Source organism: Telmatherina bonti, assembly GCF_933228915.1.
Source record: "Telmatherina bonti genome assembly, chromosome: 15".
In the NCBI taxonomy this organism is placed as follows: domain Eukaryota; kingdom Metazoa; phylum Chordata; class Actinopteri; order Atheriniformes; family Telmatherinidae; genus Telmatherina; species Telmatherina bonti.
In genome coordinates this window covers 12,296,313-12,321,115 of record NC_136613.1, presented here as the reverse complement: position 1 = coordinate 12,321,115, position 24,803 = coordinate 12,296,313, and the positions used below count along the sequence as shown (strand labels likewise).

The window sequence follows — 24,803 nt, the reverse complement described above, 5'->3', positions numbered from 1 at the left end:
CACGCACTTGATTTGCCTGAATTTGTTTTAATGACATTTTGTCTGCATTGTTTTGTGGTGGAGGTTCAGTTTGCTCCACTGCTCGAACATCAATTATATCACTCATTAAACCAATTTTATTACAAACTGAAACACGTAGGTCTGCCTACGCAGCACACCCTGTTTCAGAAAAGAAAACTGTCCAGTCTAATTGCAGACCCCTGGTGTGCATGCATGTGAACTGGGGGGTGGTAACTATAATTGGGGTCTTAATGACTCTTAATGTGGAGTAATACAGCAGCTTACAGTCAGTTAGCCAGATGTCCCGGCAGCCTCTCCACTCCCATCGCATTGCACACCAATCCTCTTAAGAAGACAAACATGGACCAATTCACAGCTAAGTGGGACTGATGTTGAGTCTGAAGCATCCCAAAATACAGCGGGAGTGTAAGAAATCACTAGTCAGCCACATGCGATTGGGGATTTTGCATTTTTTTTACACTGAAAAGTTCAAATAAAAGCCAGGAGACACTGAAGAGTCCTGTCAAGTTTCAGTTACTAATTCTGAAATTTCCTTTCATGTCACCACTGAGATATGATATCTGATCCTATTAAAATTTCAGCAGCAGCACAATAAACATGATTATTCCTTATTAGAGACAGAAAAGTTATAAAAACCCAAAAGAAGCAGACCAAAGTCATCACTTGTTCCTTGCAAACTCCACTTGCCATTGCATCCTACTCTTTAGGACAAGTTTGTCACTTAATTGGGATGGACTGGGACCACTCAGAATCTCTTTTAACCAGTAAAAGTGAACATTATGTCAAAGAGATGAAAGAAAAAACAGGGGTTTGATGATCAGGCCAGCCAAAGTGTCACTCCATGAGCAAAAACACTCAAAATGTTCCTGTTTTTATAAAATCTTGTGGAAATACACATTAAATTCATAGGGAAGAGCACACAATTTCATATTTACAGAAGCAGCGTTCTTTCTTTTGTTGCTGTTGCTGTGTCATTGTTTGGCACAACTCAGGGGCATGACCGCTCCACCTTCTAGCAACAGGAGAATTTAACCGCTTTGGTGACCTTAAACCATCTTGATTCGACTCTTCACCCATCAACCCAAAGTAACCAAACCAGGAGAGAGAACACCTTCACATGGACGAAGGCACAGAGCAGCTCTGACTGCAAGGTGATGCAACAACTAGTAAAAGATGATGCACAGCAGGAACATCCAGCTATGAATGATGCCCACTGCCTCTTGATTTCCTCGCTCTTTGCCCTTCTCTTTGGATTGGATTCATCTTTTATCCACAGACTGCAGTTGCTCTTGGTCTGAATTAATTCCACATCACGAGTCGCATTGCCCAACATTTGCATATTCAAATTCCGCAGTCAAATCTCATGCTGTTGGTGGTTGATTTCCACAACAGGGTTCTGGGTTTCATTGCGCTCTGATTGTACCCTTTCAGTGGTATTCTGTTTCTCTGCCACGTCTTTCATCGTTTCTGATCTATTTGTGGATAAAATTATGGGGCAAAGGGAATTCCACCTGTTGTACACATGCAACAGCTCAGCATGAAGCCTTTTCTAGAAACTACAGTCAGCAACACATGAAAATAAAAATCTTCCTCATCCTTATTCCTACTATCAAGCAGCTACTTAAAGCTGCTAAACCACATCTAAATCTAAGACTGGACTGTAAGAAGTTGAGTTGCATGATGGGTAATTTAGATGCAAGGTTGTGACAGAGGAGACCAATGAGGTTAAGCTGAATGAACAGGTAGAACGAGGAGGTGTCCTCCGGCATCACAGTATCTATGACGCACCTCTGTTTAGAGGAGAGCTGAAAAAATAAAAAGCAGCTTTTATTTAATTTTGTTTTAAAATGACAAAGCTAAAACTGAAACTATTATATATTATGAACTATTATAATAAAATTAATAAAAGTAAGAAAATTGCTAGAATTTGGTTTCATAGTTTGAAGGAAAAGAATGAAATCATTCAAACACAAACAAAGAAAAAACTGAACCAGTTTTATTTCCAGACAGGAAGTGGTGCTTATGTGAGAGGATCTGTGGTCGAAGAGACTCAGCAGGTCAACATGTTTGGGGGAAAAGGAGATATTCTCTACTGACATTGCCAGGAATTAAATTACCCTGAATTCACTGAGGTAAAAGAGTCTCGGTAATTTAGATAGTTTACATTTAAACTGCAAAGTTATGAAAAATATTAACAACCTAATATATTCATAACAGAATTTATACTGTGGCTGATTCTACAAGTTAGAATAGCGGTCAGACCGACATCAGTTATTCTGGTCCTTCAGCTTTTTATAAGATTTTCCTGAAAGTGTTTCTATGCGGCCTACATTCAGCTCTGCCAGCTGGTCGGATATTCTTCCAGACACTCTGTTTTCTATCTCAAAGTTGCGCTGAATGCCAAAATATCAAAACGGGGAGTTAAGTTTGTCAAAGTAGAACAAACTTTTTTACAGCTGCACATCGGATTTTACATGAAAGTGCAGGTATGATCCACCAGTCACGGCTCTTCAGCCAGAATTCCAGGAAAAAGTCTTTCCCTCTACAAGGAGTTGTCTTCAAGGAAAATTTTTTTTTTTTTTTTTTTTTTTAACCTGGGTACTGTTGGTGGAAATGTAGACATTTTTTTTTTCTTTTTTAAAACCCTGGATAGATTTAAAAAAAGAAAAAAAAAAAAAGAAAAGCACTTCATGTTGTGAAAAAGGGACATATAGACAGTTTGGTTCGGATTGGGCACAACATTGAATGATAACTAACCATTTTATGACTAACAGTAAAATGTCTTCTGAACCTTACTCCTTCTCATTTTGCTTGATTCCATTTTAAAAATTAAAACAGGAAAATGTCTCATATTTGATTTTTAGTTTTTTCATTTTAAAAGGCAAATAAATTCCTGTATTTGTTTTTAATACTCACCTCCAAAGAGAAAATCCAACTACCGAAACATATCCCGACTTTCCAGCAGCCAACGCTGCACAGACCAGTTATTGCACTTTGCAGAGCTGTCATCAAACCCACACACAATTATTATATGAAGGTGCTGAAAACATCATGGGAAAGCATAGCTGTGATGTATTAAAACACTCTTCAAACATGAAGTCAAACACATTTACTGAGGCAGTGTTATGCAAGATTGAATAAAACAGTTTCTACAGAAGCTGCATCTGCCATGTACAAGCCAAAGTTTATGCATTAATGCAATAAGTGTAAGTAAGAATATTATTTTCTAATAATAATGATGATGAAACTAAACAATGGCTGAACTGTTGCTTACGCTCGAAGAGACACGTTTTTATTTCTTGCCAAAGTTAATTTGTGCTTGAAATTAAACAATAACAATCCCAATTTTAGCTAGACGCTTAAATGTAAATGCTACTAAAAATCCCAATATTAGATCCATTAAAAATCAATAAAACATACTACCGATCAAAAGTTTGGACACACTTTCTTATTAAACCCAATCGAAAAGTGTGTCCAAACTTTTGACTGGCAGTGTGTTAGTCAGCAGTTTGTGGTGTAGATTTAAGATGTAATATTTACTAAGAAAAAGGAGTTTGATGCCAATCTAGGTGTAATTTTGCAGAATTTCTGTTCTTTCTGAATGAAATCAACATGACAACTTCTCCTTCAACGAGCTTTAACACAGAGAAATTTTGACATTTCTTTTTTGTTGATGTCAGTGCAGCTGATCTAGCCCAACTGTTTGTAAATGTATCACCATTAGTGGCCTTAATATCTGCCTCTGCATCACTGGTGCCAGGGACATTCACACACGCGGTTGACGTGCAGGAAACGAGGTCGTGCAAAGAGTCAAACACAGAGCATTCTGCTCCGAGAAGCATTCTGTGCATCACAGAGTGCCTCATTAAATTTCCTCACATTCAGTTGTTGCATGTTGGGGTTTTGTGTGATTTGTTTTCTTTAAAATACTTGTGGCTTTTTGGCTTCAAGTATTTACATGTATAGCTTTAGGTAGCTAGCATCTAGCCGCTATCGACTACCTTATGTCTTTGCAGTTGTGTTGTTCACAAGTGATGCTACATGCTCAGATACTTCTGCTGCCTAACATCCACTTTATCACACCAAACTCAGGAACATTATATGCACTTTTATTCAGCTGAACTGATATTGAAACAGGTACTATGTTAGCGCTGACATAGCAATGATCTCTGATCACTGGTTTAGGATGTTACCTGAACTTGAAACATAGCTACATGCTAAATTCACTCCATGTCACACTAGGTACTGTTTGGATGGATCAAAATTTAATTCTACAGTTTTAATGACTATTACAAATATACATCACGAAAGCATTTGGTATTACAGATAATGGAAACACATGTAGTCATAAAACATTGACATAAACTTGAATTGAAGTGAAAACTACGCTGGAGAGATGATGGTTTTGCATCAACACCGCCCTCCATGTTTCAGTAGCAGAACAGAAGTGTTGGCCTTTTGTATGTTTCCTGAACAAAATCAGTATTTAGAGCAACGTTGCTGCTGGTTGTCACCAAGTGCAACATGTAAGACTTGCAAGAGCTGTAGTCATTAAAACACAAACTGAAATGCAGGATATTTCTCTCTTGTGTTAGTCGGGATGGCGTCATGATCAAAGAGCTTATTAGTATTTTTTTTTCTAAATAATTTTTAGTGACTTAAACTCCCATCATTAACATAGTATTACCACACTTGCATGCATCTCTTTTTGAGCTTTGGGAGATGTTGAAGGTCAAATTAGATTTTTTAAAATGTGCTCATAATCCCCAAAACAAACAAAAACTCATGAAAAGACATGGAAAGACACAAACTAATATTTACCCAGCGATAACAGATCAAGAGGCGCTCCTTTTCTTTCTTTCTCTTGCTATGGTTCAGGTAAAGCTTTTCAAAATGTGAACAAAATTACTTCGTAAAGAACTCAGAAAAAGGAAAAAAAAAACATCATCCATGTTTAGCAGCAGTATCTGCAAGTGAGTCCTCCTACTCACTTCACAAAGTCCTCCTCACTGAGGACTGATTATGGGACCATATTTTCAACATACAATAGCAAACCACTTGGCAGCTTATCCTCCTGAAGAAACGCAACGTTCTCAACCTGCATGTGTGCGGGTGTGTGTGATATGGGGTATGAGTGTGGGCTGCAGGTGCCAGACAGGCGGACGTTTCACACTAGTCTTCTGTAATTGGCTCGAGCGCCCCATCTTACTTCAACAGGAACCCCTTTAACTAACACACACTTGCACACACACATGCTCTAAGACATGCACACACACTGTTGGAGGAATGAAGCAAGGCCAGCTCGGGCCTGACGCCACAGCAACCATGACGCCAGCCAATTATAGCACGGCAAGGCAGGGATGCATGATAAAGTCACCTAGCAACTGAGAGAAAGAGAGAGGAGAGAGAGGGTGAGGGGTGGTGAGAGACAGTGAGAGAGATTAACAGGCATGGACAATCCACCAGCCTCCAACCAATTATGGAAGAGTCTGATGCAGTTGCTTGGCAACCCAAACTTAATGAGCAAATGGAGGAGAGAGAGAGATAGAAAGAGGAAGAGAGAGAGAGAAGGGGGGTTGAGTGAAGGAGTGTAGAGATTCAGGTGTGGGGGAGGTCAGCAGGGTGTTATCCTTTATCCACATGAGGTTGTAGTGGCACCTGCTGTGGGTGGGACAAGGTGGGGTGGAGGCCGAGGTCTTAGAAAGGGACTGTGACCGTGTTTAAACCTGTGAGCTACATACTGAGGAATAACTCTGCAAATCATGAAGAATAAACAGGTGGATTCATGCCGAATCGGCAGTGATGAGACAGACCCGGGGCTGTCATGGTGAAGACAGCTGAGATACAAGCCAAAGCTGTAGATTCACATGTCAGTCTGTGGTCCAACCCCCATCTATGGTCATAGATTGTGCGTAGAGACTGAAAGAATGAGGCAGTTAGTGATAGATGGGCTGTCTCTAGCGAGGGTGGGCTTAGCCTTATGGCTAAGTTGAGGGGTTTGGTGATTCTGGAGGAGCTCATAGCAGGGTTACTGCCACTATTTGGGGTAATTTAGGGAGGTGCATGGACATGTCCAACCTGTAGAAGGCTCATGGGTAGACTCATGATTTAATAGAGAGATTACATCTTTCGTTTGCATTGGCTGGAGGACGCAACTAGACTGAGGGAGGTTTGGGGCTCTCTGTTAAAACTATTACCATCGTGACTTGATCTTGAACAAAAAGAAGAAAATGAATGGATGGTTCAACAGGAACCTGTTAGTTTTGTTTAGTGATCTCTACCAAAGAAGGGCTAAACTAGTCTTTATACATTTACACATAAGGTCTGTGTTTTAGTTTCACCTTTAAATTCAGTGTGTGATTGCATTGTTTGAACCTTGGTCTGAACCAGCTGTGGTGTATATATTCTTGGCAGCTTTGGGATGTCAAATTTATACACACGGCCTCAAATACAGACATACAATCACTCGAATGATCAATCCAACAGCATTCAGCAGTGTCTTTTATACTGCCAAGGCTAAGGCCTCTTTGCTGTTAGTGAAAATGATTGACTGCAGCTGCAGCATCTTTGTGCCAACATAAAAAGCATCTGTTTGACAGCATTCACTGTCTTCACCAACACACAGAACAATGAGAACGTCCAAGAAGCTCGGTGCAGATCTGAGAAAGAACAACATACATTTGCAGAACTCAGACATGTCTTTTGGAGCTATTTTGTTAAACATTTGCCGATTCCAGCATCACTTGTTTGAACAAGTGAAAGTTGGAGTTGTAGGAAAGTGAACTCAGTTTGCCAAAGTCCCAAACTGGTGCTGTTAGGATAGTCAGGAATAACCCAGAAACCATCAAGTCAACACTCAACCAAGAACTGAAAGTTGTTAGAACACTGACAATAGTCAAGTTTTACGTGGCCACGGGCCAAGATGTCCAACAATGAAACCCCTTCGCTAAAACTTATTCCGTTCATTTGCACTTAAGTTTCCAGCTCATCAAATGTGCAAAGAAAAGAATTCTTCTGGTGGTCCGATGAGATAAATGTTGTTTGGCCTCGCTGGAACATTTGAAATACTGAAGACTGGATATTTTACCACCACAGCAATGCCTTAGCTGTAAATATGGTGCTGTTGGCATTATTTTGACTTGGAATTTAACTGTTTCATCCATACTGATCACTAGTTGACACCAGTTTATAAGCTTTTTTCTTGCATATTCATGAATGAGGATGGTATATTTGTAAATTAACCACTTCAGTGGATGTTAGGGAGTCATCCAATATATTACCACTCAGTGAAAAATGAATAAATATATGATGTAATTTAACAGAAATGCATTCGTTAAAATTACACAAGTTTCCCCTTGAAATAAATATGAAAAGAAAATTATACTGACATATATCTAATAAAATATTTTCATCATATTAGGATTATACATTCATTATCTGAACTGCTTACTTTGATTAAGGTTCGCGGGGAAGCTGGAGCCTATCGCAGCAGTTTTTGGGCGAGAGGTGGGGTACACCCCAGACAGGTTCGGCAGTCCATCGCTGTATGATTACACATTATTTTATCAATATCTTATAGCATATGTTAAATTAAATAACTTAAAAAATCAATAATAAACAAAAAAGTTTAATTGTATATGTCTGTAGAGGTAAAATACTGTATTTAAAGAAATTATTTATTAGTGTATGCATGAAAGGGTTAATACAAGAGGGGGGCTTCTGTCACACAATGTTGTGGAACTAGATTAATCAGGTTAAGCTCTATGAATGCACCGTCCAAAGTGCTGCTTTGATCCTGGTCAAAAATATGTAGACTGTGCCTGGAAACTTGTCATTTTAACTGAACCTCAGCACCTCTCCTATAATGAAAAATAAAATATCCAAAGAGAATTGTAGCAATAGTTTTATGATGAGAATAGACCAGGTAATGGTACAAACTGTCACTCTATGCTGGATGCATGCGTTGCTGACAGAAAACCCAACAAATGAAACTTTTAGAACTCATTTTTGTCTCTTTATTAAAAAAATTAAGCTGTGTGATTATTACACTCCAGAAAAAGGACATATTAGAGTAAATAATGTGACCAAACCATTTCTGTCTGCTTCTTTTTTTATTTGTTTTTGATAGAAGAATGCTTGCAGTCTCCTCTCAGTCTCAGTCTTTTGGCTTTAACAATCTACAGTAATACGAGCACATAACCCTCTTTGATCTGTGATGATGATGATGATGGTGCCCATCGCTTCTGTGAGCTGCGAAGGAATGCACACACACACACAAAAAAAAAAAAAAAAACCACTAATGCACCACACTTATACAAACTCTGCTTAGAGGATACTCATTAATTTTGCCATGTTGAGTGCCAAGAATTAAGTTTCTTATCTTGGACTGCTGCTTGAATAACTAAAGATACAATTAAAGGCAATCTAGGGCTTTAAGAGACATCCAACAACATCCAAGAAGCAAAAGCAAAAACACACACGCTGGCTCAGGCTCACAGCAGCTCTGACTGGGAACAGAATTAATTTCTACATGTATTAATGTATTAATGCTACAACTCATCGCTAATTGAATATCTTCATGCAAGAAAACCTTCACATCACAGCTGCATCTGAGAGAAATAGTTTTAAATGTGAACCCCGGAGTATGATTACCATCATCATGTAGAATTGCAGCACACGTACAGCACAGACGCTGACAGACATCGATATAATGATGTTTCTAATGGCCTCTGGTGAGCGCTGTGTTGCAGTGAGCGTGCTGACACTGTGCAGGCTTTCTGCAGCTGCTCCTCCCTTTAGTCTCTGCAACGTTAATCCCTGCCTACATGTATGTTCAATGATTTATGGTCATAATAACCCAAAAAGAGGATTAAGCTAATTAAACCGCAGCGCTGTGCTTGTAATGAACACATCGGGAGGGAATACACCACCCCCACATTTATACCACACACACTCAAAGTGAGGAAGCTGGAGTGTCTTCAGGGTGTCTGCTTTTTTTTTTTCCCTCTCTCAGTGAATGCTTTTAAAAGCAAATGGTTGGTTAGCATGACTCCACTGTAGAATCATCAGAAGATTAAAGATACTGTAGCTGCCAGCGTGGTTCCAGACGACTAGCTGCACCATTCTGGATTAGCTAGAATAAAGCTACAGAGGTGGATTCCCCCGGCGACTCCAGGTGCAGCCCTCGAGTGTAAAGCTATACTTAAAGCCATGCAATGGTTACAGTCTGCGTAAGTCTGTAACACGCGGGATTAATGATGCCAAGGTTGCCAGTATTAATGCAGGGACTGTCTGCAGGCTACGTTTCGTGAACCTGGTGAGATTATTAACACTGGGTGATGACAACTGCAGGATATAAATTGCTGTTGATACTATAAATGGAAGGTGTGGTTAAAGCTAAAGTTGAATACATCCAGCCTGAGGTGGGACAAGTGTGCACAGGGTACACGCTGCAGATATGTGGTGGATTCAGGCAAAAGATCGTCAGTTCAGGAGGTTTTCTTACCGCGAATGGATCAGTGGATATCTAAAAATGAGCAGGTTTCTGCCTCTTTAACAGCAGTGATGCAGCTGTACTGTGAACTAAAAGCAAGATTTGTCTCCATAGACCTCGCCTAATGCCACAAAATGGCAGCACTACCTAAAAAAAAAAAAAAAAAAAAAAAAAAAAAAAAAATCCCACATCTAACTAAGTTTGTGTGACAGAACAACAAGATGCGGCCATGTTGACGGTAATGAATGCCACACTGCTGCAGCTTACCTGCTGTCTGTTGTGACTAATGAGAAAGTGTCTGACTGGTGTTTTCACATCTAATAGCTCTTCATATCCACAGATCTGTTCCTCAATATGACAGAGAAAAACAATAATGGACAGATAGTTAAACATTCTTCCATTGCAAACAAAAACTTAATTTATAACGATCATCAGCATCGGTCGCTTTCATCATCTTCGTCAATCCAAAGTCCCTCTCCTTGTCCTGCTCACGGCTGCCCCCGCACACATCATCCTGATATGTGCTCTGTCTGCGGTTCACAGAGAGGGCAGCTGTAGAAAGCTGCACGTCAGACCCAGTCGCAGTCGGCTGAACTGGCAAACTCATTTACTTTTAGCCCATCAATCATAGGATAATTACCGAGGCAGAGCCGGTGTCGAGACTGAGATAAATAATTCTGGAAAAGCATGATCTTAATCTCTTTCAAAAAGTCAAACATCTGATGTTTTCTTTGCAGATTTCTCCTTCAGTCCCAGAAGCTCACATGGTTGAAGCGTCTCCTGGTTTGTGTACATGTGCTGGATCATGTGCTTAGCTTTATGGGGGCGCTTTAGGCTTAAGCATATTATACGAGTTAGCACTGTTCTCCGTCCCCTAATTTTAGGGGCTTAGATATCATCATCTTCCCTGCTGGTGCTCTAACAAGCCTGCACTTTGCTTCACTTCATGTTTTTGCCTTCAGCAGCGACACACATTTCTTGGCTATAAACTGTGACGCTGCACTGTGTGTTTCCCTGCTTTATTGTCCTAAAAACTGGAAGAACATTGCACAAAAGCTGTTTGAAAGCACTATTTAAATATCCATTTGTCCAACAATGTGTACTTCTGTAAACGGTACCAACAGCTTTTTCATGGTTTAATAAGCATCAGGTTTGGCATCCAGTGTGTGATGTCAAAATTTTTACATTAGTTATGGTTATGGTTAACCAGAATGTACAGCTTTAATTGGATCTGTCACTTTAAGAGAGGGTGGTTTTACCTGTGTGGGTCCTCTGGTGTGCCTTCAGATGGGAGCTTTTGGTGTAAACCTTCCTGCAGCCATTAAACTGGCACCGGTGAACTCTCTTCTTGTTCTCTGGAACGTCTCCGCCCAGGCTTCCTCCCCCTCCCTGCTCGCTGTCACTGAGGGTGCCTCCTCGGCTTGGCGGGGACGGTAACGCTCGTGCTGCCACCAGCTTAGCTGCCCCTAATCCCACCTTCTTCGCCACCAGTTTAAGCGTTAGCGTACCGTCTGCCGTTGCAGTCAGGGTTTGTGTGGGTTTGATAAGGTGCCGGCCGAGCTCTGGTGACGAGGGCGGCGTTAGGGATGTGACGGCAGCGCTGAGCTGTGCGGCACTGACTCCTCCGAGGACCTGGTCCTTGACGGAGAGGGTTTCGGTCCCAGCGACTGTTTGAGTCTTGCTGGGATGAGGGACCTGGAGGATTTTGGTCGGGACCTTGGGGAGGGTTACGAGTAGCGGGGGTGGGCTGGGTTGGTCAGGGAGGCTGGGGAGGAGGGGGTCCATCAGGTCCTCGTCACTGTCGCCGCCCTGCATGAACGCCGGCGTTAAGAGACAGTCCAGCTCTTCGTCGAAAAGCTCTGAGAGTCGCTTGGGCTCCGTCTGTAGATACCTTTCCAACTCCAGACACGTCTGCAGGAAAAGAGCAAAGCAAGAGTCAAAAAATGTTCATGATCTGGATGCTGCGCTTCAACTGGGCTGGACACAAAATCACACACAAGACACGGCTTTAGGCCAGCAGGAGGAATAACAAAACTTTCTCCTGATCTGGAAGGCTTGAAAACAATCACAGAGTTTGGTTTTTTTCTCCAAATATCAGAGGATTTGTCCAGATTCTTTCAGAATTCCCCCTTCTCTGTGTGTGGTTGCGTGACGGTCGAGTTCAGGAAACAAAATAGCCTCCCCTCCCCCAGCTCCAAAAAAGTTTGGATGCTGTATAAAATTAAATTATAAACAAAATGCAGTCATTTTCAAATCTCATAAATCAAAATTTTACCACAAAAACGCAAAAAACTGTTTTGAAAAAATCATTTAGCTATTAGCTTGTACTGAAATTGATGACAAAAAGAAGGAATAGGGGTGTGATTGTTAGTGTATCCTCTCTTATTTTAATAACAGTTTGGAAACATCAGGAAACAGGAAGGCTCTTATACAACATTCTAGCTGTTTAATAGTAGGAACTGTAAGAGTAAGAAATGAAAGTTAAAACTGAAAAAAAGCACAAAACATTATTTTCTTGACAAAAAGGGAACTGCTGACCCCCCACTTAAAAACACCTCACTTTACATGTGTGGCCATCCTGTACAGGAGTCGCACTGGGATAAAAACATCCAGCTAGAACTGGTACTGACTGACGACAGTCATCATTTCTATAAGTCAGAGAGATTTACCAGAAACCATAAAACTGTAACTGCAGCCGCGTCAGGAAAGCTTTTCCTCCCATCGTCTATTCACACGTCTGCTCCCTCACTGGTGTACCAATCTATCTAAACTCAGATCGCAATTGCAAGCTTTATATTTCTCTGCAGCTGTTGACTATGTCACCTGGCACAAAGCAGTCCTCCGAGACGAAGGATTTAGTCTGTGATTGATTGCTGCTGCCTGGCCACGCTCTCCGGAGCCCTGAACTGTGGAGGCCTTGCCTGTTTCCCTCTGCTCACCCAAATCAACCAGCCATGCAAGTTTATATCGAGAGATAGAGGAAGGAAAGTGGGGTGACAGAGGCAAAGTCATACCGAGACTCAAAGGAAGTTAAGTGAAAGAAATGTGGAAAATGAGTGTTTTTAAAGCTGAGAGGTATCTGTGCGTGTTTTTTTTTTCTGCTGCAGATGTTGGCAGCAGCGCAGCATCACAGCTGTCGGTCTGCTGACCTCCATTTTGGTCAAGGACACCCGACACCTTACTTCAAGGGATCAGTGCCAAAAGCCATCCAGTCGCTAACCCACTTATATAACCTCCAGCTGATGCTACCCTCTCTAAACTTTCATGTTTTCTGTATTTCTTGCAGCCATTCAGAACTCACAGCAGTTTTGAGGTTGACATGGAAATGTTTGTTTCAGGCTTTGATTTCTCCTCCCTGCGACGTTATTATCCAAATTCTGCCAGGCCTGCGTCACAGCTATAGAGGTTTCTGATCTAAACCTTTGCACAGATGTTTAGCTGAAGATCTCAACTAAATTAAAAAAAAAGCCTCATCAAATTCTTGAAACGTTCATGTAACGCTTTGGGTAGAAATGGATGTAAAGTAGATAATCGATCAGCAGACTCTAAGGCTACGTTCACACTGCATGTTGAAGTGACTTAAATCCGATGTTTTTGCCCCTATGCGACCTGTTACCGATCTTTTCTAACAGTCTGAACGACACGGATCTGATATTTTCGACCCAGGCTGCTTGGATATGCGGTCCTAAATCTGATATGTGTCTGATCTTTTGCCATGTGACTTCAGTCTGAACGGTCAGGTCGCATTAATCCGACTGACGCGTCATTTACACACGACAAACGTCATTACTCTGCGTTTGTTGTTTATGAACTCTTCATCGGTAAATGCGCTCACATCACTCTCCCGACTTTGTACCCAACGTTTCTCTCTACAGTTGTTGCTGCCACAGCTCCACAAAAGGCCTTGACCAAAACTTTTACTTTCCTCTTCTGTAAACGTCTCCTTAAAACGAACCCTTTCACAATGTTGTGGCTACGGTTGGACAAAATGTTTACCTTTTGTTTTTTTTTTTTTAACTTTTACAGTTGGACAAAACTTTTAAAATAGCAAATGCTCTGCTGCCATCCATGCCATTTACTTCTGCAAACACAAAGACATCACACGCACGCTCACTGCACGTCACCGTGTCTTCTACGCATGCGGGACGCTTCTGGTGTGCATGAGGTTCATACAGGAGATCACATACAAGTCACATTTGATCGGAAAATGTGAACGGACTTTCAAAAAATTCGGATTTCACTAAAACATCCGATATGAGCAGCAAGCCCTGCAGTCTGAACGTAGCCTAAAGCAGCTTTCCTTTTTGTTTTAAGAGTTAACATCTTTTCATTAGATGAGTTTGAGTTGAAGAAAACAAAATGTACCTTTACTTTAAGCGACTTGACTTGCACAAATCTGTTCATGGCCTCATGCACACAACAGCAGAAAAGACCCCTTTTTATTAACAAACCAAACAGTTACGCTTAGTTAAATGGCTTTAAAAAAACAAAAAACAAACACCATTTGGAATATTGTGAACATTTGCATCTATAATAATCAATTAGAATGAAACTGTGGTGTTTAATAATGTGACTTGTATCAGATAAATTAAAATTAAAACCGATTTGGAGTCGACTGTTTCCATCTTCCACCTTCTCCGTAAAGACCAGCATGAGAAGCTCTCAGAGTAGCTTCCAGCACATCCACATGACTTCTCCACTTCAAGGCCAATTCCCAAACCCTTAAAGGAAGATTTATAACAACCAGAGTCATGTGATCTTATCTCCCACTTGAGTTCATGTCAGCAGTCCACGCATACCTGCAGTAGATCTACAACAATAGTGAATGTAAAGCATGAAAAAAATACAGTAATGCCTGATCAGAGAAAAATAAACTCAAGCAGGTGACGTGCTTTCAGTTTGCATATTAATATGTGGATAAATGTATTTAAAACTACATAGATAGCTCTCAGATACATTCAGTAAGATAATCAGGGAAAAATACAAACTGAAGAATATTTTAGTTTTTACATTTACATATGGGGTTGCAAATAGTCTTTATTATTTAACACTCAATGGTTTGTTTGTTTGGGTGCAAAGACGGCAGGTTGGTCCCTAGCTCTGCCCATTCAGTGTTTTCTTCAAGCTCCCTGGCTCTGGTTCTGTCCTGCAGCTCCTTGACCTACTGTATCCTCCTGGAAAATGAATTTCCTGTTTGGCCAAAGGCCTTTGGCAGCTGAGGGTTCACTCCCGATCCCCAGTTAACCCCCCCCCCCCCCCCCCCTACATTGCTGTCACTGGAGCAAATTACAGCCACAATACAAATGTTTCGTGTTTCTTGTATTTAGCTGCAGCTGGTCGATTCTGTCCATCTAGACAGGCCGGTTCTGAAGCTTGGCTCTGCTCAGCGTAAGTGACGAGACAAACCAACACATTCAGCCTCAACATCTGTCAAGTGATGATAAGCTGAACTTCCCCCATTTCTCTCTTTTATTTTCCTGAGGATGGGCATTTGCATATGAATATAAATCAAAGATATTTCTTAGAGGGTGCAATGCTTCATAAGGAATCTTGAGAAACGATAAGCATGAATGTAACAATGTCTTTTGGAAAGCTGATAGCGGGGCTGCAAGGAAGACATTGTAAGCCTTTTGTCAACATGGTTGCTGTGTTTTGTTAGCATTTGTATTGTTTTCTTTCGTGCTGTTATACAATATGTTAGTGAATTACACAAAAAGGAGCAACTGTTTTTACATGAGATCATATCCTCAGCATTACTTTGGCATTAAATACTGGAGAGGGTTAAATAGCTATCAGATTGTCCTGATCCATAAACAAGCCAGAGTTTGATTAAAATAAAAGATTGAGGCACATTTTTTAACCACTTATAGGAGGTTGCTCCATCATATAGCGGATTTTTGATCAAACTAAGTAGTAGATACAGTGTGTTTAAGGCTTCCAAAACACAGCCATAAATTCAATTATTAAGCTTAAGATCATTATCTTATGAAGACCATTTTGGCCACTGACTAAGGATGAAATTACATCAGGAAAGTCCAGCGGACTCAGTCCAGCTGGGTAGAGAATGCCAGGAAATGTTCCATTTTGATTTGGCTGGGTTTTCTTTTGCAGTGCACTTTACTTGAGCAGGCTAAACCCCCTGGACAATGTCACACAGTAACCACTGCTTGTTTGCATTATCACCAGATAATTACCACTGACCAAGAAGGAAAAAGCTGGATAAAATGAGCAAACCAGTTCAAAGAAACCACACCAGTTGGGCAAGTGGACCTGGATTTGTTCAAAGCAGACCCGGCAGTGCCGGCCAAAACTGCAAAATCAGTTTTGGCCAATTCATCTCTACAACACCACATATCATTGCATTTATTTTAAAGCCCTTTTCCATAATGTTAAAAAGCTTCCCCAGCTCCTAGCAGGTATTTTAAATAACTGCATGACACATATTTCAGGTTGAGGTTTTATAGGGTTTAACACCAAGTATAATATCAGGCTGTTTAATTACAGACTCAGTCCTGAGTCAAATGATTCTTGATGGTATTTATCAGTTCTGGCTCTGATCTGGATTAATTGGAACATAACACCTGCGTGCACATTGTAATTTTCCAATTAAATTCCATCCAACTGTATTTGTATGGCACCAATTCATGATCCAACACTCATTTACAACTCAGGACTAAAATATATATTTCAATGTAATCCAGTTATAATACAACTAAATCAAAGTATTTACAGTCTAAGCAAAGTAATAATTCCCTTTGTTTCAACAATACCATTCAAGAACTGTGAATTATACCGCTTAAAGGTAAGTTATGAGAAATTTGGTGCTCGTCCGCCAACATGAAAAGACAAGAATGAAATCTTTGGAATGCTCTGCAGTGTCTCTTACTATCCACTTTGCTGACAATAAAAAGAGACTAAAAAGCGACACAGGTCTTTCTTTTTATTTGCATGATTGCTTGACAACAGCTAAGCGGGTAATATTACACAGCAGTATTTCAGAGTTGGTCAGTATTTATCAGGCGAGCTCGGAAATGCTTTTCTAATTCCACTACATTTTCTACAGATTAAAGATAATATGTAAATGTAAAGTCATCAAGATTTGTACTTTACTTATGCAGTTTTGCTCTGTTTGTTTTGCTGTGTGTGTGTTTGTTTATTAATGTTGCTGGAGATTACACTTTCATCCGGAGGGATTTGGACTGCAGCTGCTTGCAAATGTTTCCAGAGATAAAATGAAAGTTTTGTTAAGAGAGCTGAAAATCTGAAACCGCTGCTCTACTCCTACTTCTTTCAAGGCCTCAGAAGAATAACATTCTGCAACTGTACTCTGTGTGTTACATATATAATTCATCATCCACAGACACAACTGCTGCACCATGACTGTTAGTTCCCTTTGATACAATAAACACACATCCTGTCAGAGATCTCTGAATGCATACGGTGCCATTGTTTAAGTTAAACAAGAAAATAGATATAGAAATCTCTTTGTGTGTCTTTGTGGGGGCTGGACTGATGCTGAGGATTGTGGGAGGAGGGTGAAAAGGACAGCGGGTGGAAGGAGCCTGAGGCTGTGCAATAGAAGCAACCAGCAATCAAACCCATGGCCAGCAGTGAGTGCGTCGACTCCATGCATGACTTTCTCCTTCGCCTGTTTCTCCTTCACCATGAATATCAGGTAACAATGACATGCATGGCCTACAGCCCTGCTTTGTTGTCAGCACAATTTACTATATTCTCCGAGTCACAAAACTAGGATTTTAAATAGCTGCATGATGGACAAGACCCATATTTCAGGTTGGGGTTAATTATGGTTTAAGTTACTGTAAAGGTTAGACATTCACCTGTCGATGACATGTCCCCACAAAGATAAGGCTGTAAAGATGGCTGAGGATTTGCCTGACTGTGGGTTCTGGCTAGCAGCTCAGACTGATAGCATGTGTAGGGCTCACCTCCTGCTCCCCGCTCAGTCCCACACCATATGGAGAAAGGTCAAATCCAGTAAGACACATGCACACACACACACAAACACAAACACACACTGGATTTCAACATGGCTGAGGGACTTTCACTGTTGAGTCATCCATACAAACAATACAAACAATGACACACTAACAGACGGCTGCACTTACAAAAACTCATCAGGTTTGAAGTCTAGTTACACTTCAGGCTGAAAAATCAGAATTTGCTACATGAAATTCACACACATGAAGCATTTATTCTGAGATGGGAGTGCTCCACAGACAGTCCAAGACTGTCAAACATCTCTGCTACTAGCGGCTTTTAATAGCAAAGACATTATAAATAATCACAAACTAACATGATCAAACAGTCATTTGATCATTTCATTTAATAAAGAAGCATTTTACAACAAAACAACAAAAAATACATATATATATACATATATACATATATATATATACATATATACATATACATACATATATACATATACATACATATATACATATACATACATATATACATATACATACATATATACATATACATATATATATATATATATATATATATATATATATATATATATATATATATATATATATGTAATTAAATTAATTAATTCAAAGGTTGATGATTACAGGAGGTCATAGCAGGAGGTCTGCTCTGACCTCCTGTTTACAGTTTAATCATCAACCTTTGAATGAATTAATTTAATGGTGAACCAAAGTATAAACTTTGTAAAACTTCTAGAAGAGCTATTTGTATTTAGTTATCATACTGTCAGATTGTTTAAGCTAATATGTTTCCAACAAATCACAGTGTGATTTGGATTATTGAACCTGTCTGATTTAAAGGTCGCTGTTCTCATTGCTTCCAGTCGCAAACGTCTATCACAGTAGCAAACGGACTTGTACTTAGGTAACACTTTTTCAGTCATGTATATCAGAAAGACAGATCAGGCAATGTAGCGTTCATCGTCTTGCCCAGGGACCGTCAGTCAGAGGAAGCCTGGCATCGATCCCCCAACCCCTCATTTTAATGACGACAGCTCTTCCTCCTGGACCACAGCCGCCGTAAACAGACATTGTCTGTTATAACACTATAAACACTAAACTATATAACACTATAACATTCAAACCTGAAATCTGAATTTTTTTTCACTCGTCACACTTCTTTTTGGCTCTTCTTTGCAGAACAATAACACATTTCTTTTGTTCTTCAATAACTTAAACTGTCATTTCAAAGAAGGTCAGGAAGCAGAAATTATTCTTTACTGTGTTTATCAGTTACTGAAAATAGTACAAAGGCAACACATCAAAGCTTTTTTATGTTTTTTTTTTATTTAAAAGAAATATGACTATCTGATCGCAAGGGCTGCTGTGCATAATAATGAGCTTTTTCTTTTTTTTTTTTTTCTTTTCTCCAAAAACACCCAGTTTGTTCCTGCACGCCACAAGAAGTCAGCGTGGCACCAAAGCTTATTCTGCACAATCTCCTCTTCCTGGAAAAACCACCTCCAAAGCAGTGAACTTATTACATACAGTGATCTGAGCCTCTGACATGGTAGGACTGATGAAAGACCACTATGTTCTGCAAAGAAACCTTCCTTGATTGAGTCATGAGACTTGTGTCACAAGACTCGTGTAGATACACTAATGCGCATAAGACCTTCAGTCAGATAGCTGGTATAAGCCGGTGTGGCATAAGAGAACTGCAACAAATCAGTTCAGTTTTTTTCGACCCCCTTTCATGGGATCCAGTAGAGCACTTGTGTTGTTCTGGTGCGCCTCTGTAGTTTTACTGAAGACGTTTCCAGTTTGCTTCATTTATTCAATACTTCCCAGCATCACAGTTATGGTTTGCATGATTTCATTTGAATGCTTCATACGGCGCCATATTTTGCAATTGAATGCAATAATAGCTTCATAATTACAGCCCACAGTAGAACCGAACACGCTTCATTCCACTCTAGATAGCAAAGGCTACTCAAAATGTAAAAAGCTCTACCAGAACGAAATTAATGTTGTTAAATTATCAAGGCAAGTCAAGTCCTGCTGTGTTATTTTACGTGGGAGAAATACTGTATGTCTAAATTGCACAGCTCTACCACACACTGCAGTAGATGTGCGCTACGGCTCCCAAAGGTTAATCTGAGGTCAGTCATTAATGGACTACAACACGGTGCAAGCAAACTGTCGTGTGAATTATAAAAACGATTGGAAATGGGTCCTGTAACTGCAGATAGTATATTAATTTCTGTCTTTCATGAATGCTGTCATAGCTGTGCTGCTCGCTGTCCATATTGATGATGTTATGTACATACTAGAGCACAGAGATAAAAGCATGGTCACTGCTGGAGTCAGTTTTGTGTGCACACACCTCACTTTATAAGAAAAATGTTAATGTCTATATGAACTCTGCTTTTCTCACCTGTAAAACAAGCTTTACGTTTGATCCGTGCATTGATTTATTTCATGCGATCGGCTATTCACACAGAGCTGAATGCAAAAAAAAAAATAGAAGAAATTCTTTCCTCTCCCCATGAGTCCTTTTTTTTCCCCTCCACATGTGAGTGTTTGATTTAATATTTTATCTGAAATAGCTGCCGGTGACGTGCAGACCGCGCCTCTGTGTGTGTCCTCGGCCTGCTGAGGTCCATTAATAATGAATGTAGAGAGCACGGGGCTCTGGATGGAAGCGCTAAGAGCTTTTGACAGACAAAGGATGATCGAGGACGAAGCTCAACAAACAGGCTGAAGTGGATTCAGCCGGCAATGCTTTGCCTGTGTTTACATTTGGACTGTTGTGAGACCATTACTGACAATGCCATCAGGACGATGGTGAAATTAAACCATTTACACAATTCTGCAAAGTGACACTTCTGACGTTTGGTTATTGCCTCAGAAATGACTGTCTGAGCATGACTCCACATGGACCAAAACAGTAACAGCCAGCTGAATACATACCCTGAAAAATGTTCCAGTACTCACTTAGTAACAAGAGGAATCATCAATTTAGACCGTTGTAGATCTGCAGATGTATAACTCCATAGTACCCTAAATGCTAATTATTTCAAAGTGTAAGTAATTGGTGGACAAGTAGTCAATGATTTAGACCATTTTCAAACATCATCTTAGGTCGCCTTCTCACTGACTATAAAAGAAAATTGATGTGTGAAAAACAGCTTGAACTGACACTGCCGCAGAAAGCCTCTTCGTAGTGTTAGCGTCTCATCCCATTCCTTCTAAAGCTAATTTGTTGCCATATTTCTTCATTTGTGCATGTGTATTAGAATTAGTTTATTTTCCCACCACTTTGTGCAGCTTTTTGCTTCAAATTATGCCTCTCTTTTTGCTTTCTCCAACAAATAGGTCCTAATTAAAGTGCTTTGGCTTCCATAAACTGCTCTTTGAAGCTGTACCTCTTGATGGATCTCGCTCTCTCCACACAGCAGGCTCTGATGGCTAATTAGCCACTCAAAAGAAAAGGCAAAAAGAGGCTCTTTATTCAGTTAATTTGCTGATGTGGCTGTGTACACAGAGAATGTGTGTGTTTGTAAGGGTGAGAAGAGCATAATGACTTTTAACTGATGTGTGTGAATATGAGATGCCTCATGCTTGGGAGTGTGTACAAGGCTGAATGGGAGCCGCTAGCAGCGAGTAACTGCATTAATATCTGAGCAAACCTCAGTGCTGCAGAGTAGATATGAGTTTGGCAAAGCTGCCCGTGTTGCTGACTGCAGTGGAGTTACATTGATTTAAAACACCAGATATTGTTAGCTGATAATAACACATTCAACCACATTAACATTTTTCGTTTCTTTTACAAAAGTAAAATGTTATTCTCTGAAATAATGGATGATTGATCAAGCTCTTGACCACATTTCTATTCATTATCAAAGCAAATGTGAAATGATTTTTTAATCAGACACAGTTTAGTTGAGGTGAAAGTGGTGATGTAGGTTACAATGCCGACTGCGATTCACCACAATAAGTTTAGCAGTTTGTGGAGACAAACCTAAAGGTAGAAGGAAGCAATAACTGTGGTGGACATCCACAGAAGTAAATTAGATCAAGTTTTTCTTCAGGAATTAGTTTAATCTCTGGGAATGTCTGGGGAAATATTTGTCATGTTGGATTACTGTGTGCTGGCTCAGATCAGAAGCAGCTGTTGAGTTATGCACTTTCAATGGGGACTTTTGGGGAAAAAAACACATTTATATTGTTCTTGACTGCACTTATTCGGACGTCTGACATCACTGCTGACTCAGAAAACTCTGATGTGATCATCTCTTTTTTATATAGATCTGAAAATATGACCCTCAGTGAGTTGTTCCTTTTAGCAGAGTAAAGTTAAAACTATGGAAGACCCTTCTGGAGTGTGTTGAACTTCACACATGATGCTACATATTTACTACACATCCGAAGTGTGTTGAGACTCTTTAGTTTGCTGTTTAAACAGCATCTTTTATGAACAATGTTCATTATCCAAACATTTTATTCTTTATTTTAGTCACTAAAAAGATCAACACAACAAAGAACTGGAGGGATGATGAGATCCTGATGTTGATGAGACGTTATGAGATTAATCAAGTCCGACTTCAGACTTACTAGTTTTTCTGTCCTTCCTAATAAACACCTCAAGGAACAGCTGAGATTTAGTGGAATTTCACATTAATTTTTCTCTTTTTTTTCCTCATTTTTGATGAATGAGATCAACACCAGAGACCTAATAACATGTTAGAAGCAATCATTTTTATTTTATTAGGTAAGATTTGTGAAGTTTAGTAACCTGCAAACCTGTCTCATGAATCCGATGAAACAGATGAGAAGTAAAATATGTTCCTTTGTTTTCACTGTGCACTAACAACTGACATTCTTGCTTGTAGTTATTATTACAATAAATGCACATAAACATTTTATTGTTTGAAACTATTAGTTGCTGGGAGAAACAGCCTCCAGGTTTCTGGGCTACGCTGGTTTGATCCCACTCAACCACAAGAGCATTACTGAGGTCCAGCAGTGATGTTGCAAGATAAGACCTGGCTCTCAGCCTGTGTTCGAGTTTATCCCGCAGGTGTTGGATTGTGTTGAGGTCAGGGAAGAACAGCATGGTCTAAAATATCAGCTTGTGTTGCGGATTATAGAATTGTCTGACATCCTGGACCAAATCCTGAGAAACAGTCCCAGACCAAGAGGGGGTGTTCAAATGCATTTCACCATGTTGTGAAGCACAGTAGCACGAACAATACAGCCATAAACCTCTGCAGGCTCATGGAGAGCTGCCATGTTGGAATCATGTTACACGTCTGCTTTGTACTGGTCCCAGTGCAAGCTGCTGCATCATTCTGCTGGGCGGTGACCATTTTATCCAGATGCTACTGCAATGCAAATGTCACCAATACCTCCTATAAAACTGCAATCCTTTCACCAAGTTCACTGCATCCATCAGCACTGCTGCTCAAGGCTATTATTCAAACTTCCACCTAAAAAAAAGTCCTTGAATTGATCAGAAACATCTCCTGAACTCTAACAGCCTTGGGTTTTATTGATAAAACACTTGGTTGGTTTAATTAATATAGTAAGTTTCCTTGTTCATATCACAAGGCCAGGGTGAGATTTGAAGATGTTCATCAAAAATGCCTGTTTTTACTTCCATCAAACCAAAACTTTAGATTGGGGAACAAATAATGGCTTAAAAACAGTGCTGTGGAACTAAAAAGATCAATACTGCCATGACATAGGAGACTACTATCTGCAAACTGTGAGGAGTATTTTCGAGCTATCACATGATTGCAGTGTTGTGTGCACTTGGGTTATATCAAATAGAATGAAGTTGCAGATACAAGCTGCTAAAACAGGTTTCCTTCAGCGGATGACTGGGTTCAGCCTTAAAGATGAGGTCAGGAGCTCAAACATGCTGCTCCTCCGGAGTCAGCTGAGGGTTCAAGTGAAGTTTGTCTTCTTGTCGCTTCTGTTTACTGTGTTTTTGGGCTTGACCTACTTGGAAGAGACCTGGGGCAAACTTAGGACTGACCGGAGGGAAGCTATTATCCCTTGTGGCCTGGAAAGGTCTCTGAATTGCCCTGGAGGGGCTGGATGCTGGGGAGAGTGCTGCTTGGGTTTTTCCACTCTGGCCTATAGATAAACAGAAATCTTAATAAAGATCTCATGGAATCCCTGGAGCTTTACATTAAAAAATGAATAAAAGGATCCTACATAAAAAAAGATGGCAACCTTAAAGTCATTGGTAGTTTTGTTGGAATTATTAATCATTCAAATCTTATTTAAAGCTCTTTAATGCTGACCAACAAGTTTTAAGTTTGTTTTTGTGGCAAATCCAGTTCGACCAACTGCAGCTGGGAGGTTAGGAGTCACTGAGGCACAGGACGAGTTTTTATGCTCGTAAAGGGGGTTTGTTGTTCCTTGGTGTTTTGTAAGCATCTAGATTCACTCAACTACACCTCAGACGTTCAGACAGAAACACACATTCTAAGAGCGGATCCAAAGTTTTAGTTTTTGTTTGTTTTTCCCAAATCAAACTTTACTTATGAAGCACTTTTCATGTAACCAGCAACACAAAGGGCTTTACATAATGAGAAATATTTCTGCATATTAAAGCCTTCAAACACCAAAGTCTATTATGAAGCCATTTGAAAACACACAACTCATAATAATCTCCTTCACACACATTTCCACCACACACCCACACATATAAAAAGTGTGTAATTGTGTGGTTTCCTGCCTTTAGTAAAAACTGGATGATGTGAATAGAAGATCTGAGGTTGCGGCTCTGGCTTTGCATGTTAAAAAAATCCATTTTGAACCTTAAAGCAGCAAACATTGATGGTATACAGTAGTTGTATGTGCATGTCAGAGACATGATCCTAAACCAAATTTAACTTTCTCTGTTTTGGTTTGGTTGGAGTTTCTGCTTCTTAAAATATTTTCCGGAACTCATTATATTCCTTTAACAGTTCACTTTTGATGAATTAAAACGTAATTTTAACCATTTAAACTGTGCTGCTTCAATGAACAGCTTGTTTTTCTGCTAGAAAACAACGTCTGTGAGTTTTTACCTCAGGTCCTCACCAAGACGGATCCAGATTGCCTTTAATCACTGATGTAGCTGATGCTGACACTGTACAGCGGTCGCTCATCTCTCTGCTTTACTCAGGCAAGAGTACAAATATAAAAACCCAAAACAGCTTTAATGAAACTTGTGACACAATCAGTAACATTTCAGCAGCATTAAAAACTGACAATATGCCCAGTAAATTATCCCCCAACCCCAGCACATGCTGTAATACACAGAATGTGTAGCAGTG

At 40.0% G+C, this 24,803-nt stretch overlaps 1 protein-coding gene across 1 annotated transcript in view; it reads right to left on the bottom strand.

Moving 5' to 3' along the window:
* klf7b (Kruppel like factor 7b) overlaps positions 1-24,803 on the bottom strand; it is an 80,262-nt gene that overhangs the window by 14,645 nt on the left and 40,814 nt on the right. Inside the window, exon 2 of the mRNA XM_079253797.1 lies at positions 10,774-11,425. Within this exon, the coding sequence (XP_079109923.1) occupies positions 10,774-11,425 (652 nt within the window). The remainder of the gene's footprint in view (positions 1-10,773; positions 11,426-24,803) is intronic.